This window comes from Syngnathus typhle, linkage group LG13 (genome assembly GCF_033458585.1).
Source record: "Syngnathus typhle isolate RoL2023-S1 ecotype Sweden linkage group LG13, RoL_Styp_1.0, whole genome shotgun sequence".
Classification (NCBI taxonomy): domain Eukaryota; kingdom Metazoa; phylum Chordata; class Actinopteri; order Syngnathiformes; family Syngnathidae; genus Syngnathus; species Syngnathus typhle.
In genome coordinates this window covers 12,012,104-12,035,473 of record NC_083750.1, presented here as the reverse complement: position 1 = coordinate 12,035,473, position 23,370 = coordinate 12,012,104, and the positions used below count along the sequence as shown (strand labels likewise).

The 23,370-nt window shown below is 45.7% G+C and overlaps 4 protein-coding genes and 1 long non-coding RNA gene across 10 annotated transcripts; 3 read left to right on the top strand and 2 right to left on the bottom strand.

Annotated features, from left to right (window-relative positions):
- The first annotated feature begins 988 nt into the window (after positions 1–988).
- Positions 989–5,724, top strand: LOC133166083 (caytaxin-like). Its single transcript, XM_061296084.1, has 13 exons — positions 989–1,015; positions 1,718–1,825; positions 1,962–2,017; positions 2,093–2,302; positions 2,421–2,579; positions 2,761–2,863; positions 2,934–3,065; positions 3,130–3,216; positions 3,291–3,389; positions 3,471–3,497; positions 3,568–3,615; positions 3,769–3,817; positions 5,323–5,724. The coding sequence occupies exons 2-12, from the start codon at positions 1,749–1,751 to the stop codon at positions 3,806–3,808; spliced, it is 1,038 nt and encodes a 345-aa protein (XP_061152068.1). The 5' UTR covers positions 989–1,015; positions 1,718–1,748; the 3' UTR covers positions 3,809–3,817; positions 5,323–5,724.
- Positions 1,161–10,081, bottom strand: LOC133166086 (uncharacterized). Of its 4 annotated transcripts, XR_009717693.1 has the most exons (7): positions 9,999–10,081; positions 9,749–9,829; positions 2,558–2,650; positions 2,404–2,491; positions 2,072–2,289; positions 1,926–1,995; positions 1,161–1,842 (listed from the first exon to the last, which is right to left on the bottom strand). It is a non-coding gene; the product is annotated as an uncharacterized LOC133166086 (long non-coding RNA). The 4 variants fall into 4 exon arrangements; XR_009717691.1 differs by having other exon boundaries at positions 1,926–2,289; XR_009717692.1 differs by having other exon boundaries at positions 1,161–1,995; positions 9,999–10,080.
- Positions 6,268–8,635, top strand: LOC133166084 (nicotinamide riboside kinase 2-like). 2 transcript variants are annotated; one of them, XM_061296085.1, is made up of 8 exons: positions 6,268–6,428; positions 6,503–6,593; positions 7,287–7,335; positions 7,538–7,715; positions 7,783–7,854; positions 7,924–8,030; positions 8,216–8,301; positions 8,391–8,635. In XM_061296085.1, exons 1-7 carry the CDS (start codon positions 6,403–6,405, stop codon positions 8,299–8,301), a joined length of 609 nt encoding a protein of 202 aa, XP_061152069.1. In that variant the 5' UTR covers positions 6,268–6,402; the 3' UTR covers positions 8,391–8,635. The 2 variants fall into 2 exon arrangements, with proteins under 2 accessions (XP_061152069.1, XP_061152070.1); XM_061296086.1 differs by lacking the exons at positions 6,268–6,428; positions 7,287–7,335 and having other exon boundaries at positions 6,511–6,593.
- Positions 10,082–11,307: 1,226 nt separating the features above from the next.
- On the top strand, positions 11,308–14,092 carry LOC133166188 (protein-lysine 6-oxidase-like). The gene is made up of 7 exons (XM_061296232.1): positions 11,308–12,108; positions 12,234–12,342; positions 12,431–12,568; positions 12,630–12,786; positions 12,965–13,060; positions 13,122–13,237; positions 13,308–14,092. Exons 1-7 carry the CDS (start codon positions 11,490–11,492, stop codon positions 13,312–13,314), a joined length of 1,242 nt encoding a protein of 413 aa, XP_061152216.1. The 5' UTR covers positions 11,308–11,489; the 3' UTR covers positions 13,315–14,092.
- Positions 14,093–16,929: 2,837 nt separating this feature from the next.
- LOC133165894 (uncharacterized) lies at positions 16,930–22,056 on the bottom strand. Of its 2 annotated transcripts, none has more exons than XM_061295792.1 (3): positions 21,068–22,056; positions 20,392–21,005; positions 16,930–17,673 (listed from the first exon to the last, which is right to left on the bottom strand). In XM_061295792.1, the coding sequence occupies exons 1-2, from the start codon at positions 21,992–21,994 to the stop codon at positions 20,532–20,534; spliced, it is 1,401 nt and encodes a 466-aa protein (XP_061151776.1). In that variant the 5' UTR covers positions 21,995–22,056; the 3' UTR covers positions 16,930–17,673; positions 20,392–20,531. The 2 variants fall into 2 exon arrangements, with proteins under 2 accessions (XP_061151776.1, XP_061151777.1); XM_061295793.1 differs by having other exon boundaries at positions 16,930–17,660.
- Between the last annotated feature and the right edge of the window lie 1,314 nt (positions 22,057–23,370).

The window sequence follows — 23,370 nt, the reverse complement described above, 5'->3', positions numbered from 1 at the left end:
GTGTGTGCTTTCTTAGGGCGAGTTCATCTAATCGTGTGTGCTAATCCACGCTTAATGCACATTTAGGTCATAGTTTGTCTTCACACTCCGCTACACCTCGGCAAAAGTGTCGACAGCATCTCTTTTGTCGGAATCTTCACTAATTGATTTAACGAAGACAGGGTGGGACATTGGAAAGGAAACATTAGGGCCGGCAGCTTTGGACAGTGGGCCCTTTACAACTTTACCCGTAGCAGAGCGCCCTCCAGTGGCGACTTTAAAGCGGTGCTGTCTATGCAGACACTCAGGATGAAATTCTGTTAAATTACATTTTTTAAAATTGTTTTTAGGTTCAATGTTGTTTTTTTTCATTGTTCGGGCTGAATGTTTTAATTTTCATATTTTGTTTTTGTCATTTTGTTGTCAATTACAGCAAGGCAAGCATTAGGACATGACAAGCCTTCGTTTGTCCACACTAACTCACTGGCCTGAGAGCTTAGTGCATCGTGATGAAAGAAGGGCGGGTGAGCCCGAGGAAGAATGTTAACGTGCGGCAGCAGGAAGAGTGAGAGAGCTTAAAAGGGATGCCGAGGGAGGATGAAGAGGAGGATACGGTTGCCTAGAAACAGCAGAGTGGAAACCTCCACACTGGCCAGTGCGTGAGTACATTTTAAAAATAAACACTCCCGATGATGAATTGAAGGAACGTGACGGAGAAGGGAGAAACGTGCTATCCTGGAGCCATTCAGTTCTAAAGAGGAGGCTGCTTTGATTACATAACCGGCATACGGATGACATCACCATTGCAGGATTACAGGAGGCGTGGCTTTAGCAGAGAGGATACTACGCAGAGGTGACAAACAAGGATTTTTTTTTCCCTGCTCTTTTTTTTTGGAGGTCATCCAAAAAGTCGAGATGTCCGCTAGGATGGATTTAACAGCTGGCCGTTCCCGCTTGTAAAAAGGACCGCTCCCAGACACCAGCCCGGGGATGCTCGGCCGTCTTTGAAGGCGCATTGTTGTCATCGCATCACACGGTGAGTAAACGCACGCAGCAGCCCGCTTGTATTGGCGCCGATGTCGTTTGTTGTGTTTGAACAGCTGATCAGAGAAGTTTCCCTTCAGATGATACACATTTTCATAAATATGTTTTGGAGTGTTCAGTGAAGTTCCCCTCCATGGTTTGATCAACATTAAAGCCTTTTATTGAACCTTGGCGACTATGAAAAGTCACATGCATCCAAACTGACCTTACCTTGCAGTCCTGCATGTTTTTTTTATAATGGCTGTTTATTGAATTTTGCTTCGAGCGTCACTCAGCATTTGCTCTATTGACATATTGTCGTCATCATTCTCCCGCTGCGGGCCATGTTAGCGATAATGGTTTCTTTTAACCTTTGGCCCCTGATCCCTTTAACGAGCTACAAAATGCAATTCTCCACCTCCATTTTGAGTCTGATCGCAAGGCGGGCAGCATTTTGTTGCCAGAAGGCCTTTTAGTCATATAGCTGCTGTTGTTTTTTTGTTTCCTGTGAGTGCGTGTGCGTCCGTGTGTGTGTGTGTGTCACATCATTTTCATACCAGTGAACAAATGGACTGTACAATAAACCCTCCCCTTATATGCACATTATTGACGCAGTCTACTATCAAATCCAATCTTGTTGACTGTCATAAAATGTGAACATTGAAAACAATTGCTGAATATAGCTCATGCCAATTTGTGTATTTTTCAAACTCAGCGAGCCAATTCTCAACCAAGCTGCACACGCCATGGGGACAGCCGAGGCCACTTTACGCATGGACAGCATGGAGGTGAAGGACGAGTGGCAGGATGAGGACTTCCCCAGGTAACCGCTTGAATGTCCTTTAGGGAGTTCAAATGAGTACGGTGATGTCTCCCAGAATGACTTTCATTCTTTTCCTCAAGGCATGCAGTACAGTAAGTACCTAATGTTGTGTCCATTAAGTTGCGTATCTCCTCAGGCCTCTCCCAGAAGATGGCGATTCCTCATGTGGCCTGACGGACAACAGGACCACCAGTATGTAACCCATAGACATGCTTTTGTCTTCTTTTTATGCCTTGTAACGTTCACCTTAGCGGCTTTGTGGCTCAGACCCCCCCACTAGTCTGAATGTGGGAGGCTCCACCGGGGACCAGTCCAAGCGTCGCACGCTGACCGCCCCCGACATGAACCTATCGCTGGAGCACAGCGAGGGCTCGCTGCTCTCGGACGACCTGGACATCAACGTGGATGACATCGAGACCCCCGACGACACCGACTCGCTGGACTTTGCCAATAACGGGAATGAGCTGGAGTGGGAAGGTGAGCGGGAAAGCACAATGGAAAGCAATATGTGTTGATTAATTATTAAAAGATTTAGTGTAATAATATTTATCAAGGTCAGCCTAGACGGTAACGCTCACTTCTCGTTTCTATCCAGACGACACCCCGGTGGCCAGCGCCAAGTGTCTCCCGGGCGAAGGCGAGGAGGAGAGGGACTCGTCAGGCCGCCTGTGGAGAACGGTCATCATCGGTGACCAGGAGCAGCGCATCGACATGCAGGTCATCAGGCCGTACCTCAGGGTGGTCACGCACGGGGGTGAGTTGTCGGCTTGCCATCGAGCGGGGGTCCCTTCCCTGTGTCGCTTGATGTCCTTCCACATGTCCTGTCTTTCAGGAACCAGTGAAGAAAATAGAAAGAAAATAAAAATGACAGTCAATTCCAATTCTTCCAACTCACTCCAGTTAGGAACCCCAATGGAACGGTTATTTGCTTTCAGGCTATTACGGAGAAGGCCTGAATGCCATCATCGTGTTTGCAGCCTGCCACCTCCCAGACAGCAGCTGTGACGACTACTCGTACATCATGGAGAACCTCTTCCTGTAGGTCCTTTGGAAGGGAGATTGGAAGGGGACTGTTCACTCACATGTGTGTGTGTTTGTGTGCGTTCAGGTACGTGGTGAGCAGCCTGGAACTGCTGGTGGCCGACGACTACATGATCGTCTACCTGAATGGAGCCACGCCACGCAGGAAGATGCCCGGCATTGGCTGGTTGAAGAGATGCTACCAGATGATTGACAGGAAGTAAGACTGTTGGCTCGTGTGGTCGTCAAACGGTTAAGTGACACTGAAATGTTTTTTTTGCCAGATTGAGGAAGAACCTCAAGTGTTTGATCATTGTTCACCCGACGTGGTTCATCCGCACCATCCTGGCCATCTCCAGACCTTTCATCAGGTCAGTGAGTTTTTATAAAAGAAAAAAACCAAAGTCTTTTTCAAATTTCCTGCAACTTTCTATCCGTGCCACAGCGTGAAGTTCCTGAGCAAGATCCGCTACGTGCACACGCTGGACGAGCTGAGCCTGCTCATCCCCATGGAGCATGTGCAGGTGCCCGAGTGCGTGCTGCAGTGAGTAGCCCCCCCAAAGCAAACATCTGCATCACTTAACGCTGGCTTTGTTTGACACGCTTATCTCCTCCGCCTCTTCAGGTACGATGACGAGAAGATAAAAGCCAAGTGAGTTTCTGCGCAAGGAGGCCATTTACTAATAGCTGCACAGATTGATGGTGTGTTTGCTTGCATGTAGACTGGAGCAAGAGCAGCAGAACGCCAACACGCTGCCGCCCAAAGAAAGGTGACCTCATTCTGCACTGTACACACACTCACACGTTTCGACATGCTAATCAAACAGCGATGACCGAAGAAACAAAATGAGTTGTGGCTACGGGTGATTCAATAGTGTCATGGTCCTAATGACCCTGACATCTTCTCCATTCCCCCCTTCCAGGCCAAAGTCAACGATGGCTGAGATTGGCCGTGACATCTGAGATTCAAAGGTAAGGGCTGGCATAACGCGACTGCTCGTGCTTTTCGAACCACTTAAAAAAAAAGAAAGCTTGCCTCTCTGACATAATGGCCAACAATAAGATTGAAGGCAATGAAATGTCATTATTCCACTCTAGCTGCCCATAAAACAATAACAAAGACATTGCGACATATTTTCAATAAGATGATTTTTCATAGGAACATACATTAAGAATATCATTTAAAAGAATGCAAAGTATGACACTGATTTAGTGTCATGATTTGAATTCAAGCTTCCTTCTGGTGTAAGAACCTTCGCCACCAGGGGGCAGTGTAATATAGTTATAGAATGCACAATTTGATAGGTGCCGCCATAAAGAGTGCAGGGTCGGTCGGGTCAGGGGCTGATAATGTCAGCAAAGGCGAGCTCTGGGCTCAGGAACGCCCATATATAGTAGCTGGCCAAATGGAGCAGCTGTGATGGGGACTTTACAGTCAGCCACGACATTAAACACACACTTTGACGAATCACGCTAACGCTGCGCTCCTTAGGCACTCCGCCCTGGCACGACTTGCAAACTAACATCATCAACTAGGCTAATAAAACTCAAGAATACTACAACTTGAAAGATGGTATTACAGTTATGTCGTTAAAAACAAATTGCATAATGAGTGAGATGTTAGAAAAAGGTATACTGGAGTTATCCAATCATATCAAGTCCTGTCTGTAACTTGTATAAATCCTGCCAATTTATTCCAGCTGTAAAAATTCTAATAATTCTTCTGCAAAAAATTGGTTAGCATTCAGCAGTAGAAGTAGAGCTCCTTTTGGTTGCTTTTCTGAGGCTTTACTTAAAGCGTGCTAAGTGACATGCTGCCCCAGCGTGTGTTTGTGTGTGTTTGTGTGTGTGTGTCACATGATCCTCACACCTCATATTTCCCGAAGACACCAGCGTTACATAAAGCACAGCTGCTAATCTTTTTAAGTTGTCCCGTACACACCTGATAGGTTCTATTTTTAAAGAGCGAGCCCCCGGGCCAACCCGAGCCGGCAAATTGATCCGCGTCGCATATGGTGCCCGGCAATCGGAGGAAATTTGCACTGTGCTGGTCCCGCCATTCGGGAACGTTTCATACGCCAGCTCACTTAAGCCTTCAGCTGGTCTGGGAATGCACGACAGGGTTCAAGCAGGGGGAGATGATGCATTGACACACTTTCAATTATTAAGTCACAGGCAACATTTCATATGATCCCATTGCGGGCAATTTTGGGAATATTTACTCACGATATTTTGAGGGAACTTTTTTTTCTCGTACTTCTTTATATACAGACGACACAAGAAGCTTAAAAATGTGATCGGCGTTAGCGGAACAATGATGTTGCATTGCATTGCTGCATAACACCACTAGGGGGCGTATTGTCAGGGTGTCCAACATACAACTGACAGTCTTTTCACCTTGAAATAAACATTTGCTATGATGTTTTAACAAATGTTGCATGTGTCAACCAACTGAACCGTGCGTGTTTGCATTGCAGCACTTTGAGGATTGCCGGAGATGAGATGGCCGCCACACTGGATGTGAAACATGCAAGACAATCATTTGTCACTCACATCCCGTCAAGGTTGTACTGAAAAGCTTTACTCTCTTCCTTCGCATCAAGGGATTGTGTATACCTATTTTTCAGAAGGGGGGGGAAAAAATAGCTTACATATTTTTGTTATGAATGCTATGTGGTCGATTCATTTGCCTCTGCGGACGATGCAAAAGTGGCATGCTTCTATAAATCCCTTTGTTTTCCGTCATGATGGCGTCGTTTTTTGCCTGATGGCAATTGTCAACAAATGAAACTAATTCCTCTTCATAAAAATGTGACATGCTGTTTGTAATATTTAAAAAAAGGGGTAGTGGAGGTCTAATAAATATGCTTGCCATGCTGCACGTGTCGTGATGCTTTACTCGCCTCGTTGCCATTTCACACTTCCTGATATAGTTGTTGTTACGTCTCGGCCGATCAAATGAATGTACCTCATGATATGCAGCTCGTCGTTAGTCAGCAACTCTTTCCAAGCTGCAGGATATTTGTCTTATTTACGACCCCTTGGAGGTGGGTGGGCATGACGCGCCCGGGCTGCCGGCCACATGGCTCGCCGCCGCAAAATCCGCACGGTTATATCGGAAATGCACGTGACGGCGAGGAAGCTAAATATAGCTCGCTAAAACCGCCTCGATGGTTTTCCACTTGAAACGCTTTCGATTCACTTGAGTTTAAATTTAAAATCTTGCGGCAGCTCGGCATCAAAGCAGCGCTTTAAGAAGCTTCTGAGGTGCCACATTCACACTGACCCTGAACCCTAACCTTCCCGCCATAAAAGGTGGAAACCGTTTTGGGCTTGAATGCAAATGAGAGCCAGCCTCCTCCAGGAAAGGCAATCCCATTGGTTCTCCGGGCGGCTCTTTGTCCTTTAAATAGCCCACGCCGAGATTGTCTATCAATGAAGTAGTAAAAGGCGGGGGACGACTGAGGGCCGAGAAGGAAGAGAAGGCTTTGAGAGAGTGTTAGCGTAGCGGGGTTCCCCATCTTTTAGTTACTGAATTCCACATTAAGGCGACCAACATGAAATTCATCATCGGTATTGGAGGGTGAGTATCCTTCTGAGCCACTTCCATCCAAAATTCTTAACTTCACAGGTGGTTTCCGTTTATCCGTTCCACAGAGTGACCAATGGTGGCAAGACCACCCTGACTCACAAACTGCTCACAACGTTGCCCAACTGCTGCGTGGTGCACCAGGATGACTTTTTCAAGGTAAGAGGCGATGGCGATGAAGGTACGCTCCATCGATGAGGACACAAACTTACAATTCTGTCCCGCCGTGGCAGTAGCCTCGTAACACAAGTGGCTGATTGTCTCCTGGACAGCCAATCATCAAGAACGAGCGTCTTCTAGTCCAAAAAAAACGTTTTGAGCCTCGATTACCTATGAAAGCAAGCGTAAAGTCATTTCCATGGTGCCAAAAATCCAATCACATGGATAGATAAGACAGTCACACTCTAAAATAAGCGAATGGGAATCAGCCAGGTGGACCACGAGAAACCGTCCTATGAAAAACCATGGAATCCATCAAACGAATGTGCTTTTCTGCAAGATATCTCGTCCCTTTGACAGATTAGAATTCCAAATGGTTTTGTCTCATCCTTCTTTCGGTTGGTATCATTTTGTTTAGTCCCTTTTATGCATCCTGATCCTCCAAATGAACCTGGAGATCTGTGGTCAGTAGGATCTTAAGATGAACGACAGCAAAAAATGTAACGTGAACAAGTTTCTAGACCTCATCCATTGGATTTGTGAAGACGCTAAACTCCGAAACGAATCCAACCAAAAGATCGTGCACTCCTTCACGTGGAGCCGGCCGGGTCCTTGACTTGCCCTGTCCAGGTGCAATCAGCTGCGACGGCTTACTCGGTTGCAGCCATGTTTCACTGGTGACTGTTATTTCAGAAACCCGATCAAATAGAAGTCGGGGAGGACGGCTTTAGACAGTGGGATGGTAAGAATGGATTTTCACGCGGGAAATCCATATGCAGTCATGTACTTTTCCTTTCCTACACATTTCCCTTTTTTTTTGGTTTGGTAACTATCCAATCCTAAACCTAAAAACACACAGTATTCACTAACAGTGACTCGTGTGTTAGCAACACATTGGTGAGGCCCACTTTACTGAAAGTGGCTTTTCTTTCTTTTCAACCCAGTCATCTCAGCCATGGACATGGAGGCCATGGTCAGCACGGTGAAAGCCTGGCAGGAGAACCCGGTCAAGTTCGCACGCTCCCATGGCGTCAGCCTGTCACCCGAAGCCGAGGAATGCCACTCGGATCAGAAGGGGATCCATATTCTCATCGTGGAGGGCTTCCTCATCTACAACTACGAGTGGGTCACCTCCCTGCCGACCGGCGGACCTCAAATCTCATCCTAACCGGATCTCATCTCTCCGCAGGCCTCTCATGGACGTGTATGACAAGTGCTTCTACCTTTCACTTCCTTATGAGGAGTGCAAGATGAGGAGAAGGTAGGAGACTCTCTGACCAACAGTCAGTTATGGCAGTCTTCTAAAACTGCTCCCATTTTGTCTTCGCAGTACAAGAACCTACACAGTCCCCGACCCGCCCGGTCTGTTTGACGGCCACGTTTGGCCCATGTATCTTAAGCACCGCAAAGAAATGGAGAGCCAATGTGACACAATAGGTGCGTTATCGTCCACGTTCAACTAGCCTGCTAAAACGGGGCTAAGCAAAAAACAAGGCAGTTTAAGCAAGTTAGCTTGAGTGCTAAACCAGGCTAATCATCAGACTAAAAGGAGCCCCAAATGCAACCTGAACTTGTCTGCAGCCTTTCCAACATTCTAAAAACGGCTGACTTTTCCCTTTTAGAGTACCTTGATGGAATGATGTCGAAAGATGACATCTACTCCATGGTGTTTGAGAGCATCCAGAACACCCTCCTCAATAACTCCTAGGTACGTTCTAGTCATCTTTTCTTTTGACTTTAATTGTATTTCATTTGGGGATGTTTAACACTGACGTTAGTTTTGTCTCTCCACCGCAGGATTGTGGCTGAGAAGATCTTGTGTATAGATAATGTAAATATCAACGAAGGGTTTGATGACATGGAGGCTATGCCTTGTAGAATGTGTAAATAGTAACATTGTCTTTTGTATCAATGAATCACTCTGTCCGGAAAAGATAAAAAAAAAAGCCACTCCTGCTATGGCACGGGTTGAACAAACATACCTGTACATGTTGCTGTACACGTTTGTCAAAGTGAAAATACATCAAGTCAACAAAGCACTCCATTGTTTCCTGCTGTGTTTTTCACTCGGTAGCACTCATGTTTTATGAGATTACAGATAAGATCAAATCAAATACACACATTTACGATCAGCAATGAATTACAGCAGGAACAGTATGATTATCTTTTTTTTTTTTTTTACAACTGCTGTAATAAAATGGAATCAAAATTAACACAAAAATAAAATCTCCTTAGGCGATAAAAAAATCTAGAACAAATAATGATGATAAATAATTCAAAAATGTAAATGTCTACATGTTACTGGTCTGCCAGTGACAACACTGCAATATTTTATTATTTCTCTTTTTTAAATATTAGATTTCTTTTATTTTACTGATTAGTGTATATATATATATATATATATATATAAAAAAATTTAAACATATAGCATCGAAAAAAATCTGGAGATACTCAATAGTGGTCGTCCCTCATACAATACAAGACAAGTTAATATAGTGCATTGCACAACAGCTGCAGTTGAGGTACCACTGTATCAAAATTGACAACATTTTAAGTGTGATCAATCCGAAATTAGAAGGGGTCAAATATTAGTGCAATAGTTGAACAAAATGTCTGGCAAGTCTATTCACATACAATATGTTACCAAAACCTTTGGAGTGGATACACTCGAGGGGGTGTGGGTCTTCACATACCAGCTCTTGAGTAGATAGATGGCAGCTGGCCTGACATTTCATATTCAGACCAAAGGCATAAGGTGTCAGGAGGGAAGGGAGTTATTTTTAAAAACATGCCACCGGACCACGGGTCAGTTGCCGGGCGTAGGCGGGGTAAAGTGACTACTCGACAACGAGCCCTCACGTCAGCAATTGCCATAGCAACTACCAAAAATACAACCAGGCCCTCCTTACATGGTGGCTGTGCGAGAGCCATATATATATATATATATATTTATATATATATATATTTTTTTTTACTTTAATTCTATTAAGTATTATATATTTTACATACACACATATACACATATATATATATATATATATATATATACACACACACGCATATATATATATATACATATATATAAATAATAGAAGTAAGTCTCAATCTACCTATCTATCTCTTAGAGCATGAAAAGAAGGTTTTAAGCATCTCACCTGCAGTGTGTGGCTCTTATCATTAAGTTGTGTATTCCATATATCATCATCATGCTCATGAAGCAAGGCCGTGGAGGACACCTACAGATAATAACATATATTCAAAGCATCAAGTATTCCAATGTTTTATTTCCCAAGCAAAAAGGAAAGGTTAGTTTGCCACCTTTTTTGGGTGGTAACATTTGGATGTGATTGCTTTACTTCCCACACACAATTAAGTCTCAATTCAGCGTCATATCATAATACTTACTGGCTATTATTTGTGCCTTTTACATGTCTTGATCAGGGAGGTCTTGCGCCAAACCAGTGCCCAGGTTGCAGCGCTCTTATAAAGCCAGCGGGAATGCCACTGGGCGGGACGTGGAAGACCGAGAATAGAACTGGCCCTATTTGGACGGGTTGACAGTTGGGTGGTGGCGTTGATGCCATGTGGCAAGAGGGAAGACAAGCTCATATGGGCACGGTGTGACAATGTCAGCTTTGAGAGTTAGGTGTCACGTCCCAACTTCCATGATGCTCTATAGGTTCATATTTCATCTATCTATCTATCTATCTATCTATCTATCTATCTATCTATCTATCTATCTATCTATCTATCTATCTATCTATCTATCTATCTATCTATCTATCTATCTATCTATCTATCTATCTATCTATCTATCTATCTATCTATCTATCTATCTATCTATCTATCTATCTATCTATCTATCTATCTATCTATCTATCTGTCTGTCTGTCTGTCTGTCTGTCTGTCTGTCTGTCTGTCTGTCTGTCTGTCTGTCTGTCTGTCTGTCTGTCTGTCTGTCTGTCTGTCTGTCTGTCTGTCTGTCTGTCTGTCTGTCTGTCTGTCTGTCTGTCTGTCTGTCTGTCTGTCTGTCTGTCTGTCTGTCTGTCTGTCTGTCTGTCTGTCTGTCTGTCTGTCTGTCTGTCTGTCTGTCTGTCTCTCCCTCTGTCCCTCTGTCTGTCTAGCTATCCATCCATCCATCCATCCATCCATCCATCCATCCATCCATCCATCTGAACCGCTTTACAAACGAGAACCAATATTGTCTTTGGCCACCTGAGGGCAGTATTTGAACAGGTTGATTAGAAAGGCGCTGTTGACAAGCAAGTTAAGAGTGAGGTTCAACACTTTCTGAACAACCAAGTTAGTATAAAATCCGAACAGTTTAAAAGCAACGCTGCTTGGCAAACGATGAGGAAGATGCTGTTGCACATTATGTTTAATAAACAATGTGGACAACGTTGCCAAGGTGCCCGCGGGAGGTGGGAGGTAGATCAGTGGTCAAATAGTTTGACAACACTGCCCTCGTGTGGTACTTTTACTGTAGTACAATATATAATCCTCTAATATTTGCCACACATTTCTACAGTTTGAATAGTTTTGTGATCATGATTAATATATATGTATTCACTTTGAACAACAACAAAATGTTTTTTTTAATATATATATATATTTGAAATTATACATCCTACGCGAAGTGGTGTCAAGAAGTTGCAGCCTAAGCCACACCCCGCCCGCTTTAACACCCGTGCGTTAAAGTTTACTCAGTAACCTGTCTCTGGAAGTGAAGGGTTAAAGAAAAAGGTTTGCATTAATGACTTGGGTGGGGCTGGGGGCAATGGGGTCCAACCCACTCCGAGTTCTGACAAAAGTGGACCTAAAAAGGCACGCATCACAAGACGTTTACGCGCGTGAAATCTCTTGATTGTCCACTCGAGGGCTTGTAGTTTGGTTGTCATGGCAATCGCGTCTCTTGTCTTCTTCTTCTATCTTTCCCACGGACTATTCCAAGTCATCGGCGGGCAGGAGCAGCACCCTGAGCCGGCGCGCGCTCGCCCCTGGCGTCACCGCATCCAGTGGGAGAATAACGGCCAAATCCACAGCATCATGAGCACTGGTTCCGAGTTCGAGGCTCCGGCGCGCGTTTACGTCAGCAGCCGAGACCGAGCGCTGGGAGCCGGCGGCAGGGTGAGGACACCCGGTAACCCCAGAGCGCATCAGGTGCGCTCGGGACAACGCCCCGGCGCGGTCGTCGACCCCCGTGTGGACTTCAATAGGGACCCCCTCAGGTGGGCCGACGCGCGGCTCAACGTCCCCCGCGGACGTGAGGAAGAACCCATTCGCGCACTCCACGACGCGCAGTATGCCTTCAGGTACCCGGAAAGAGACCCGGGCCCCCCCGCTCCGTATCACCGGCAGGAGGCTTCCAACCAAGCGGAGGGCATGTTTAATGACGACTCGCTCCAATCCCTCGGCAATTCGGTATTGTACAACATCTACCCCCCAAGGGGACGAGCGGGGGCCCACGCGCGACGAGTCCCGAACGCGGGATACGGGACGAGATACTTTCAAAACGGTAGCTTGGCAATGCTGCATCTCAGATTGAAATCTGTTCCTAATCATTAGACCCAAGATAAATCCTCTTTATAGCAAATGGCTACTTCTTGTGTAGAGTGGCAACTTTGAAGTGTGTTCTCCCAGGGCTTCCGGACCTGGTGCCAGACCCGTACGCCATCCAAGCAGGCGCTTACATCCAGCGCATGCAGATGTTTGCGTTACGTTGTGCAGCAGAGGAGGACTGCCTGGCCAGGTAGAACACACACCCAGAACCACCCATGTACATCTCTTAAGCTTGAATTCGAATTTGTTTGGAGCACAACTCTAAATGTTCCGCTCAGGTCAGCCTTCGGACCCTCGGTACGAGACATCGACTTCCGGGTGCTCCTACGCTTCCCGCAGAAGGTGAAGAACCAGGGCACCGCCGACTTCCTCCCTGTCAAGCCCAGGCACCAGTGGGACTGGCACAGCTGTCACCAGTAAGACACTCCCTTGATTTGGGGAACCATACTCGCGATAAAACGTAATTCTTTTCAACAGACACTACCATAGCATGGAGGCCTTCAGCAGTTACGACCTCCTGGACGCCGCCACGGGCCAGAAAGTGGCCGAGGGTCACAAGGCCAGTTTTTGCCTGGAGGACACGGGCTGCGACCCGGGGGTCCGACGGCGCTACGCCTGCACAGCTCACACACAGGTGAGGTGAACTCTCTCGACTCGGGGCTCCTACTGTTATCAGCTGAAGTCCAAATTTGGGGACTTTTCCAAACTTCAGAAGATTTTCAATAGATTTCATGAGATGTTGAAATCTTGCAACTCAACTTTAGGGAGATGTTTAAGAAACATCCTGAGGACATTGAACGTCTTGTTTACAGGGACTGAGCCCGGGCTGTCACGACCTCTACGCCGCCAACATTGACTGCCAGTGGATCGACATCACTGACGTCACGCCAGGAAACTACGTCTTGAAGGTGATTTTAATTTTTTTTATTTTTTAAAGTACAATTAATCTTGCTTTAACAACGCTCTCAGGTCACCGTCAACCCAAACTTCCATGTACTGGAGTCGGACTTCACCAACAACGTTGTGAGATGCGACATCGCTTACACGGGGGTTTACGTTCAGACACGCAACTGTCAAGTAACAAGGTGCTGGAAGGATATTTACTGATGTCCAATGTGAATGCATGTTACTCATATTTTATTCTTTTTTTTTCAGCGGGTGAAGATTCCTTGAATTTGAACAGAAACTCTTCACATTTGGATGATTGTATTTTATTTTTGGAGTCAGTCCAGCTTGAGAGGTTCCATTAGATACAATTTTATTGTATATAACGTGTCATGGTCCTAGAAGATTTTTTGTTTTGTTTTTACTTTCTTTTTTGAATGGTATTTTCTGTGATGTCGTGTTATTTTTTTCTGTCAAAGCATAATGATATTTATAATAATCCTTTTTGTGTTTATGTCATGTTCAATGAAAGCAAATAGTGCAAGGGACTCAGGGTTCCATCAATTTCTTGATTAGTCCACGAGTTGACTTATCTATAAAGACGGTCAGCGCTTGAAGATGAATTAATCGCCACTCACATATTTGAGTATTAACAAAACTTTTTATTCTGGAAATTTACAACAATTGTTCCAAATGTATGGATTTTTATTCAGAAAAATAAAAAACTTGTTCTTGAAAAAACAACTGAAAGTACAACTAGTTACAACTTTTTTTGTTAAAAAAAATATTCAATTTATTTATTTTTTTTTAGCACTCCTTCAAACATGTGTATTTGGGACATAAATTGAGCACTGTTAGAATTTACAGACCCCTAAGCTGTTTGTAGAGTTGAGAATTTTGAATAGAATTTGTTGCCAATAATAAAAACTAAGAGCTAAAGTGTTCAGAGAGGTTGTGCAATATTCCTTAAATTTGTGTTTAACTGTTAATGCTTGAACATGTTTGTTAATATTATTGTATGGCAGAATTTGATACAATAAAAACTGTCATAAGGATTGAGGTCTTTTTGTTTGCTGCACTGCCCATAAATGGTAGCCTTTTGCCCCCGAAATATTAGAACAAGAAATCTATTTTTAAAAAAAAAAAAGTTTTAATTTTTTTTCCTAAAATAATTTGGAGGCTAACTTCGACAGCCTAAACAGGATGTTGACGTTAGCCTAATGTCGCGCTATCTTTGGCTAGCCGGATCGCCGCTCGATTTAAAACAACGGTAACAAGGGGGCAGAGATGCATCATCAAAAGTGGACGTTTTATTGCCCAAATCGGATGTCCAATAATATAATGCACAGACAACACTGCGTGCTAAAAATGACGCTAACAAGACACTTAGGCATTATGGCGTGACCTTCCTAAACATGACGTCACGTTGAAGTATCACGAATGGTGAGTTTTATTTATTTATTTATTTAGTTATTTATTTATTTATTTATTTAAAAATGCGTTTCTTTGAAAGTTTTGCAAACTTCACACGTTCCATACTGATTCGGCTTGAGTTTGCAAAATAAAAAAGTAAGTTGCACTTGTCCATTGTTAGAATATCAGCACAATGTCAACATTTGAATATTTTCTTGGGGGGTCAACGTTACATATGAAATGATGACTAAAATGCACAGGACATTTAGAGCCAGTACCGCATCTGACAGGGCCACCACCACCACCACCCAAAAATGTGTGTGAACTGAGATATTGACAATCAATCGGTACGACTTGAGGAAGTGAAGTGACTTTCCAGGTATTTTTGCTTTGGTCTTTGTGCACGGCGGCTTCAGATTGAGAGACACTTGGCAGGCAGGCAGAGGCAGGCAGAGGAGGCGGCATGTTTGCTGACAGGCCTCTGTGAAAGCCGCATGAATGAATGCCTTCTCCGCCGCCCTTCCTCCAGCACGTGGTTGAAAATGAAAAAGGCCACCGGTTGAGATCGAAATGTGTTTTCAGTTGTCATGAACATGAGTGAGTCATCATGCAAAGGGCTTTTGTTTCTTTCCTGCTGGTGTGCTGAGAGGAATAACAAGCGAAAGCAGGGAAAGACATACATGAAGGTTCCTAACATCCGTGCTATCAAGACACAAGAGAGATCAATCCCAATTGGAAAGGTTTTACATTCAACGCTGCCAAGACGCTTCCTTGTCTGTGTTATTCAAGATGTCTGGAAAGTCCACCCAATTCCTGTCCGCTTCGACTCAGACCAGAATGTTCTGGCATCAAATATGGCTGATGAGCAATTGCTTTCCAATTGTACACGTGTGCTAGCATGATGCTGAAAAGGGGTACGGTTGAATTTTGGCTCATTTTCATCAACCGCTTTGATGTACAGTTCTCCCAACTCAGCTGGCCAACATCTTTTTGGACCCGAGTGTCATTTTAAACATGTCATGGTGTAGAGAAGACTCGCCGCTGTTTGTTCAGCTGCGGAGTTTTGCACCAACATCTGCAGCCGTCTATGGTCGGGCCTGGCGCCAACGCTGATTCGGGAAAACACTCAAGTTGGGTCTGCGCCAGTACAACACAAAACACAGCCACCATCTGCTTGTGGACTTCACCTCAGCTGGATATACAAGTCCAACTCAGGTTGTGGTGTCGCTAAAGCGTGCTGTGATTTTTTTTTTTGCCGACTGTTAAAAGTTGAAATGCTAAGAGCAAAGCAAAGTTCCCGAGCATCAACAAGTTCGTCATTGCAAGGGAGACAATCTTCCGGATGGCGTTTGGATACATTCCTTACGGAGTCAAAAAGAAAACCAGGGCCACGTAAAAAGCGACAAAGCACGATGGCAAGCCGCTTCAGGCGCGGAGTAGAGAAATTCCTCGGCATTTCCGTCATCCGCTTGAGATTAAGAGCAGCGCCCGCCGGTCGGTGCAGACGGCCTGGAAGTCTCCGAGTCTTGAGTGGGGAACCGTCATGAAATGTTTTTCTTTCCAGCTGGGTGGTATGGTGACTTGGGTGGTATTCGCAGAGGGAGGATTTAGGGGTGCTTTTTTTTTTTCATTGTTGATTCCTTGCTCTGTCTCTGTGTACCTGCAAGCCATCTGTTTGGTGCCGTCCGGATCAGCCAAAGGGCCGATGGGGATTTTGTAATGTAACTATTGCAAGAGTTTTGCAGCAAAAATGATCTGTTCCAGACCCACACAAATGAGATTTATTTTTTTTTTTTGAGTTTTACCCTTCGCCCACATTCAAACCCATTGAATCAGCCTCCTCTGGCAATAAGCAGCTTCATTACGAGGCAACCTGAGTACTCTGTCCTTGAGAGTCTTGTAATACAGCTACGGGTGGCGGACAAAAGCAAGTAGACGTGTGCTGTTCTTGGTTCGCCGCCTGAAATTCCAGAGCATCTCCGGTATTTACAAAACGCTAAAAATGCATTCTTCTTCCCAGCGTGATTGAAAAGCCTTGACGGCAACCAGCGGTGCCGTCGTGGTGGGCCTACGAAGGCTGCGTTGGGCCGTATCAAAGACACTCAAGGAAATCGTTATATCGTATTCATTACCACGCAATTATACATTTGGGGTGTGTCTTAGCCAAAGGGAAATTGGGAGCATGTTTTGAAAATAGCCACATATATCTTAGACATACTTGATATCAATCAGGTGGCTCAGAGATGACTGGACCTGTTGTCGGGCCGAGGCGGTGTGATAGCAGCAGGAGCTCGTGCTGGGTGAAATTCTCAGACAAGGTTTAAACAAACATTCACGCAGATGCTGGCCAAAGCTAGCCTGGGCTAAAAGGAGAAGAAGAAATGAGATCATCTAATGCCACCTACTGATCAAACCTGACTTTTCCCTATTTTTGCGGGGAATGAATCTTTCATCCATCTTGACAAGGACGCAGATATGCTTGAGTCAGTTCTTTTTTATTTCAAAGTTAAAATGTAGGACATTCAGAGCTACATTATCTCTTCCACTGGATAATTGGGATGTCAAATTGATTTATTTGAGAAACGCCCCCCACACACACTCACTCACACAGAAGAACACTTCCATTTCATCTGGCATACAGTAAGAAACAAATCCATTGTTTTCAAACATAGCTTTAAAGATACACGTCGACTACATTCACTCGAGCTGCCACTGACTGTTTGCTGTTAAGGCCAGTCCATTTATTTGGTCATAAAAGATAACTTTGATTTTCAGCTGTGCACAATTCACATTCATTGTAAAGCAGTGATTTCCGAAGTATGGTCTACGGGCTCCCTCTAGTGGTACATGAAAGAATAACAGCCCAAGTCCTGAACTAATGGTTTATTGCTAGTTATTTTGTTTGGAGGAGCCCAATTTGATAGCCCCGATCCCCAGAGTCAATGGAACAATCCAATATACCTGTAATCCATCCAAGTAAAATTTCAGAGTTTTTTTTTTTCTGGTTACATAGTTAATTAGTCGTTAGTCACTTTAAATGCTTTCGTTTGTTCAATTCCAAAAGACGGATGACACCGACTACGGGCACGTGTCCTCCTGGGAAGCAGCGCATGTCCTCTTGGCGTTGCCATCGATTTATTTGGCATCAGTGGAATGGAAGAGGTTTCACGGGGGAAGAGTTTTCCGTTCAGGATTATCTTGGCCCCGAGGCTGGAAAGACATCCTCACAAGAGAAACCCAAAAGATTAACATTACCCACCTTTGTGAGTTCACATCTTTTCATCAAATTGAACTTTACGTACAAGCCGTGCTTCAGCTCAAGGATCTTCTCGTTAAGTAACATTGGCAGTGACGCAAAAAGCTGTGCTCGTCTATTCCCATGCTGAAAAGGAGGCCCTTTATTTCGGCGTCCTTGTGAGCCATATTTTCTTCACTTGCTCTGAGTTTTTATCTATTTTTTTTAAACTCAAACGACCTGGTTTTTGCTGTCCATGGTAGTCTTTGCGGATACTGTATTTGTGAAGCTGTCAGACCTTCATGCCTTGATGGGAATGAATAAAATATAAAGGATCGGTTATATCAGGATGAAGAAAAAAGTGCGAGGATACAAGCACAGGTTGAGGCAGCGTCTTCAATTCAAATCAAGAAAAGGTTAAAAAAAAAAGTCCTTGCGATGCAACGATGGAGCAAAAGTGAACTTTGCCTCCTATGACCTTCCAGCACCCAAAAGGCTGAAACCAGAAGAAATAAAGGCTTCATTTGGTTGACCTTTGAAGCATTTTTTAGGTCAATTACATACCTCCACCAATATTCTTAACGCTTACTCTTGGCTGCTCTTGTTTATGGAATAAGTGGTGTTAAAAAAAAGCCACAAAAAGTAATTGCTCAAACGAACCAAGTTTTCTTGTGGCTTTTTTCTGAAATATGTGAGGCAAAATAATGATACATATGATCTTTGGCATTTTGACTGTTAGTTGACTCCGAAGTGAATAATGATGTATGTGTGGCTGAGTAACTTTACACCCAATCTGTTGTGGCAGCCATTTTAAATGGAACCCACTCAGGGTGACGAAATCCTTGAGATTCAAAAGGTTTGAAATGTCAACGGTCTCACTTGAATCTGAAAGGATGCTGTTTGCTAAGAGAGATGCTGAACACAAATGGGACTTTTTATTTGCTTGTATGTGAATGGTTGAATTTCTGGGAGAATCTGGTTAACTAGTCAGTGGGGGGGGGGGAGCCTATTCTCTATTAGTCACTGAAAACTCACCTATTTGCTGTCTTAGTGTTTTTTCCAAGTTCCTAACATGCTATAAAATGGTGTCAAATTTCGGTCTCATTCAAAGTTGTCGGTAATTGTAAACTGGGGTTTGTGCCGTTTGTGGTGACTTGGCTCAGTCCATTTCATTGTATTGCTGCAAGTTCCAATTGGCAGGTACGCAGACAAATTATTTCCCAGACTCCCAAATCACAGCTATAATTTGAGAACCCCCCCCTAACATGTCCGTTTTGGGGCTGCGGGAGGAAGCCAGAGCGCCCGCCGAAAACAATTGCCTAATACCGTCTGCCTCCTTTAAAACCAAATTCAGCTCTCCTCAAAAATGAATAAAAGCGTTGCAGAGAAACACGTTCATGTCCCCCCGTTGCGGCGGAGGTTTGGTTCGCATGGACGCCGCAAATATACCGAGCGCTCGCCTCAGTCCGGATGGCAGGTGGCCAGGGGGTTTTATGATTGAAACCAGACTGTGCTTGCCCATAAAAAGAAAAATACCATGTAGTTGCACATAGTGTCCACAAGAGGGCATTGCAGGGAGTCAACCACAACATCTGCAAAGGTGGGCCTTTTTTTAAATTTGGGAACATTTACGACTAAGTGGGCTTCTTTGCTGATGTCATGGGTAATCGGGATGAAGAAGAAAAGTCGACGGAAGGTTAATTATGGCAATTGTGAGTCAGAGCTGTGATCAGGGTGTAAATGTGATGACTCGTTCATTGTGTCACAAGACTGCAGGCGATAGGCGATTGTGCCAAAATGTGCATCTGAGCTGCTGCCAACTACCAGTTCAGGCATGACTAATGCACACTGCAAAAAAAAAAAAAAAAAAAAGTCTGCGCCTCTTGATTTTATCTGTCTTTGTGTCTTCGGTTTTGAATGCTGAATAGACCATTTTTTTAAAAATGTAATTACCCAGTGGGCTTGGAAATCTCAAGAAAGCGGGAAGCACTATTAGCGCCACTACTTGTGGAAAAAGATGGCAAAATAATTCACGTGCTATATAGTTGTGTCAAAAATGGACTTTGGAAAAGTTGTGGTGACTGATTCATTTACTCAATCTGTCAATTGCATTTGACTTGATGTGTATATATGTCTTTTTTATGTCATCCGCAAAGATTGGAAAAGTAATCAGCGTTTTTGTCGAAAGTACAGATATCTGTTTTGAGAGTTTTTGAAACTAATCTTAAAAATCTCTAATTATCATAATGTAATATTTGTATCTCCTTTCTTTCTCCCACTACTTTTTGAGGTTTTCAACAAAACAGCTTTTACAACGTGGACTGGGAAGTCATGTGACATCAACAAATGCAGACACACGCCGCCCACACACACACACACACACACACACACACGAAAAACACATAAAAGCCTTTTTAGTCACAAGCAAGAGAGCCGCAATTGAGTTCCCGACTGGAACTGAGCTGCCTGTAAACATGGCCGACGTCATTGACTAAAGCAGCGGTGGATGAGGGAGGCACTTATCCGTAGTTACAAACAAAATGGTCGTACACTTGAAATTGTATCGATTCATTTCCGAGACTCTATTCTCTTAATTTCATAGCGCTTCAAGTGTGTTTACATTGTGTTATTTATTTTTGGCCAATCAGATCTCAGCCTTGATGTGCTGCCATGTCAAGTAAGAAACGTGTGCGTGTGTGAACTTACCATGAGTTGTTCTCCTGCTCGGAATTGCGTTGACCTCCGGTCACTGCCGCAGGGTGTCATGTTTCGAGCCCCCCCTCCCCCTTATCACTGCCGCTGCCACCTCTCTCTCTCTCTCTCTCTCTCTCTCTCTCTCCCCTTCTTCATAGCATGCTGTTGTTGTGGCGACTTCTCCAGACGTCCGCGGGGGTCCTCGTGGCTTTGCCGGATGGATGCGAGTCTTTGCCGCAAATCCCGTTGTGCGGGTACAGCGGAGGCTTTTGAGTCCTCGAGCGTAACGTCGTGCTGTTACCCACGACAACTTGAGGATTGAGGTGCTGCCAACGGGACTCCGGGTTGTCCGCTTTGTGGTCGGAGAAGATCAGAGGCGGATGGCCGTTTGTGTGCTTGGGGTGGTTTGTGCGAGTCGGTGGGGTGAAGCAGCGAGTTTTGACCACGGACGCCGTATGAACCGGGGATGGAGAGTTTGTTCTCAGGATGACCCGCTCCTCGTCGGAACGCCTCGACCACTCGGCCGGTTCCCCTGGATGAGCGTCGCCTGTCGAGCCACAAGCCACGTTGCGCGGGTCCTCGTTCAGGTCCATACTGGCCGTCAGATGATCGATCTGCTCAATGACCTGATGGGAACAAACGGATTTGTCGACTGAAGTGTCATCAATTGAAAAGTTGGGACACCTACCTCTTTCATCTCCACGTGAACCTGCTTCAAACCTCCCAAGACGTCCTCCAGATTCGTCACCACTTGTCGGATCTGATCCTTCACCAAATCCTGCCGGCTAGCTCCGTCAATGATGGGCGCTTCTGGATCGACGGCGGCCGGACCACGGATGCAAACTTCTTTCCGTTTGTCTCGGTCAAAGTGCTTCTGCGGGACTTCGGTGGGGAAGAAAGCTTTGCGATGGTGCCCGTTGCAGTTCTCCCCGGATCCACCCGAGTCCAGTCGGATATCCCTTCTCTGCTTGGGTGCGCAGTGGCCGTTAGCGGTGGCAAAGGGATGCTCCGAATGGCCGTTTTGCTTGATGCAAGTCGAAGCATCTTCTCCTTTGTCCGCCCAAACATTATGGTGCAGGCTCCTGCTATATCCACAGGCGTGACCGTTGACCCGCAGATGAGGGAGTGGATGCGGTATCCGGACGTGAAAGGGGTGTGCCCTGCTGTGGTTGGACGCCGCCGCACACTCACAGCGCTCCCTGAAAAACTGGCAGTGTCTCGTAGCCAGTTCTGACGAGCGGCTCCACTGGGCTGGCTTCAATTCCCACGGGGGACTGAGTCGGGCCAAGTCCTGTGAGTGGCTGAAGGGGCCGGGCCCCAGGAAGACAGGCTGTTTGTGAGCGCCGCAGGGACCACCTCTGAACGCCCTTCCCCCTGCGTCCTTAACACGAAGAGGCTGGCTGTCTCCGTGGCCGTCCAGATGCGGGTGGTCCGGATGTGTGGCGGATGCTGCTTGGTACCCCGGGCCATCGCGGTGCCGGTAGGCGCACGGAGCGGCGACGCCGTTGGGCTGGAGAAATCGGCGTCCTTCCCCGCCTTCCGTGTACATGTCCAAAGAGGCTCGCATGGAAAAGGGGTCGGAAAATCCTCTCCTGGCTCTGTGAAGTCCCGTCATTCACTCATTCTGTTTTCCTCATCTCGTGCCGCCGATGAAACTTTTGCTCAGCCCCCCGTCCCCCCCCCCCCTGCCGCCGCCACGCCCCCCCACCTCTTCTCCCTCCACCCAAGACGTCTCGCTCCCTCCCTCCCTCCCCTCCCCTTCCTTCCTGTCTGTTGTTTCCCCCACTTCTCTCAAGCAGCTCTTTTCTTCCCCGTTCTCTTTTCTTTCTCCCAACTTTTTTCCTTCTCCCTCTCTCCTCAACGGGGCCCCTCTCCTCCTCCTCCTCCTCCTCCTCGCTCCTTTCTTTTTTACCTCTCACGCTTCCCTGCTCTGTCTCATTTGCTGCCTCAGGAGTCTCTCTCTCTCTCTCTCTCTCCCCCTCCCTCTCGCTCTCCTCCTCCTCCTCCCTTTCCTTCACTCCGTCTTCATTCGCTCACAAAGTCGGCTGTACCTGGATTTTTCAAGCCCCCATTTTCACCTCCACGTGAAGTTCTACGGCAACGGACTCCATATGGCCTCGGGCCCCGTGGCGAAAGACAGCCCGGGTCCGCCGGAGCCCAGCTCATTAGCCCCGACCGACTAAAGCACAGCGCAATTAAAACGCTGCCCGAGATTCCTCTTGCAGAACCGGAGCAAGAGAGGAGGGGATTGTAGGGAAGGGGTGGGGTAGCAAAAAGGGGGTAGGTGGGGTTTCCAACCACGCCAGCATGGAAGTGGGCAGCACTCTGACTGAAGGAGACATTGACACCTCCTGGAACATGTCCCACCACGCACTCACGCAGCACCTCCGTTTGATTTGTTTGTGCTCTTTCCCTGAAAAGCAATACTTCACTCCTTTTTTCAATCAAAGTCAGCCTTGAAAGATGAAAAAAATTCTCAAAAAGCAGTTAAGAGTTCATCCGACTAAAAGGGTCAGAGTTAAATGTGCCTTTTCAGAGGCCCGAGTGTTGGAGGCAAATGTCGCCAGTGTCTATTTTCAAAGAAAATAACAGGAACTCTGGAAACAATGGGATCTGCGGAGGAGCAAGCGCAGAGGAGGATGAAGGGGGTTCGTTTGTCCCGGCAGGAGGATGAGCAGTTTGCTCCCATCTGTCTGTTGATTGTTTTTTTGGTAGTTTTTTTCCCTCGACTTCGAAAGAAACGCTCATTAAATGGTTGTTTCAAGGAATACTTTTGGCCGCCATGGCTCATCATGAAGCCAAAGTGGCACGTTGTAGTTTTGCCAGAAAGCAGTCTGGCTGTTGTTTGTCTTAACGACTTTTCAGCCTACCTACGTTGAATGGCAGCGGAAACGCTGCATACAAATGGACTCTTATGTAATGGCATTTTCAGATAAAGATTTATTATATGCCCTTGAATGCGTGTCAAAAAAAGCTCGCCTTTGCTCACGT

Coding starts and splice junctions, on each gene's coding strand:
- LOC133166083 (XM_061296084.1), top strand. CDS start 1,749: ATGGGGACAGCCGAGGCCACTTTACGCATGGACAGCATGGAGGTGAAG. Junction 3,066..3,129: donor TACCAGATGATTGACAGGAA/GTAAGACTGTTG, acceptor TTTTTTTGCCAG/ATTGAGGAAGAACCTCAAGT. Junction 3,616..3,768: donor ACGCTGCCGCCCAAAGAAAG/GTGACCTCATTC, acceptor CCCCCCTTCCAG/GCCAAAGTCAACGATGGCTG.
- LOC133166084 (XM_061296085.1), top strand. CDS start 6,403: ATGAAATTCATCATCGGTATTGGAGG. Junction 6,594..7,286: donor ACCAGGATGACTTTTTCAAG/GTAAGAGGCGAT, acceptor CTGTTATTTCAG/AAACCCGATCAAATAGAAGT. Junction 7,855..7,923: donor GAGTGCAAGATGAGGAGAAG/GTAGGAGACTCT, acceptor TTGTCTTCGCAG/TACAAGAACCTACACAGTCC.
- LOC133166188 (XM_061296232.1), top strand. CDS start 11,490: ATGGCAATCGCGTCTCTTGTCTTCTTCTTCTATCTTTCCCACGGACTA. Junction 12,569..12,629: donor GACTGGCACAGCTGTCACCA/GTAAGACACTCC, acceptor TCTTTTCAACAG/ACACTACCATAGCATGGAGG. Junction 12,787..12,964: donor CCTGCACAGCTCACACACAG/GTGAGGTGAACT, acceptor TCTTGTTTACAG/GGACTGAGCCCGGGCTGTCA.
- LOC133165894 (XM_061295792.1), bottom strand. CDS start 21,994: ATGACGGGACTTCACAGAGCCAGGAGAGGATTTTCCGACCCCTTTTCC. Junction 21,006..21,067: donor TTCACGTGGAGATGAAAGAG/GTAGGTGTCCCA, acceptor TGTTCCCATCAG/GTCATTGAGCAGATCGATCA.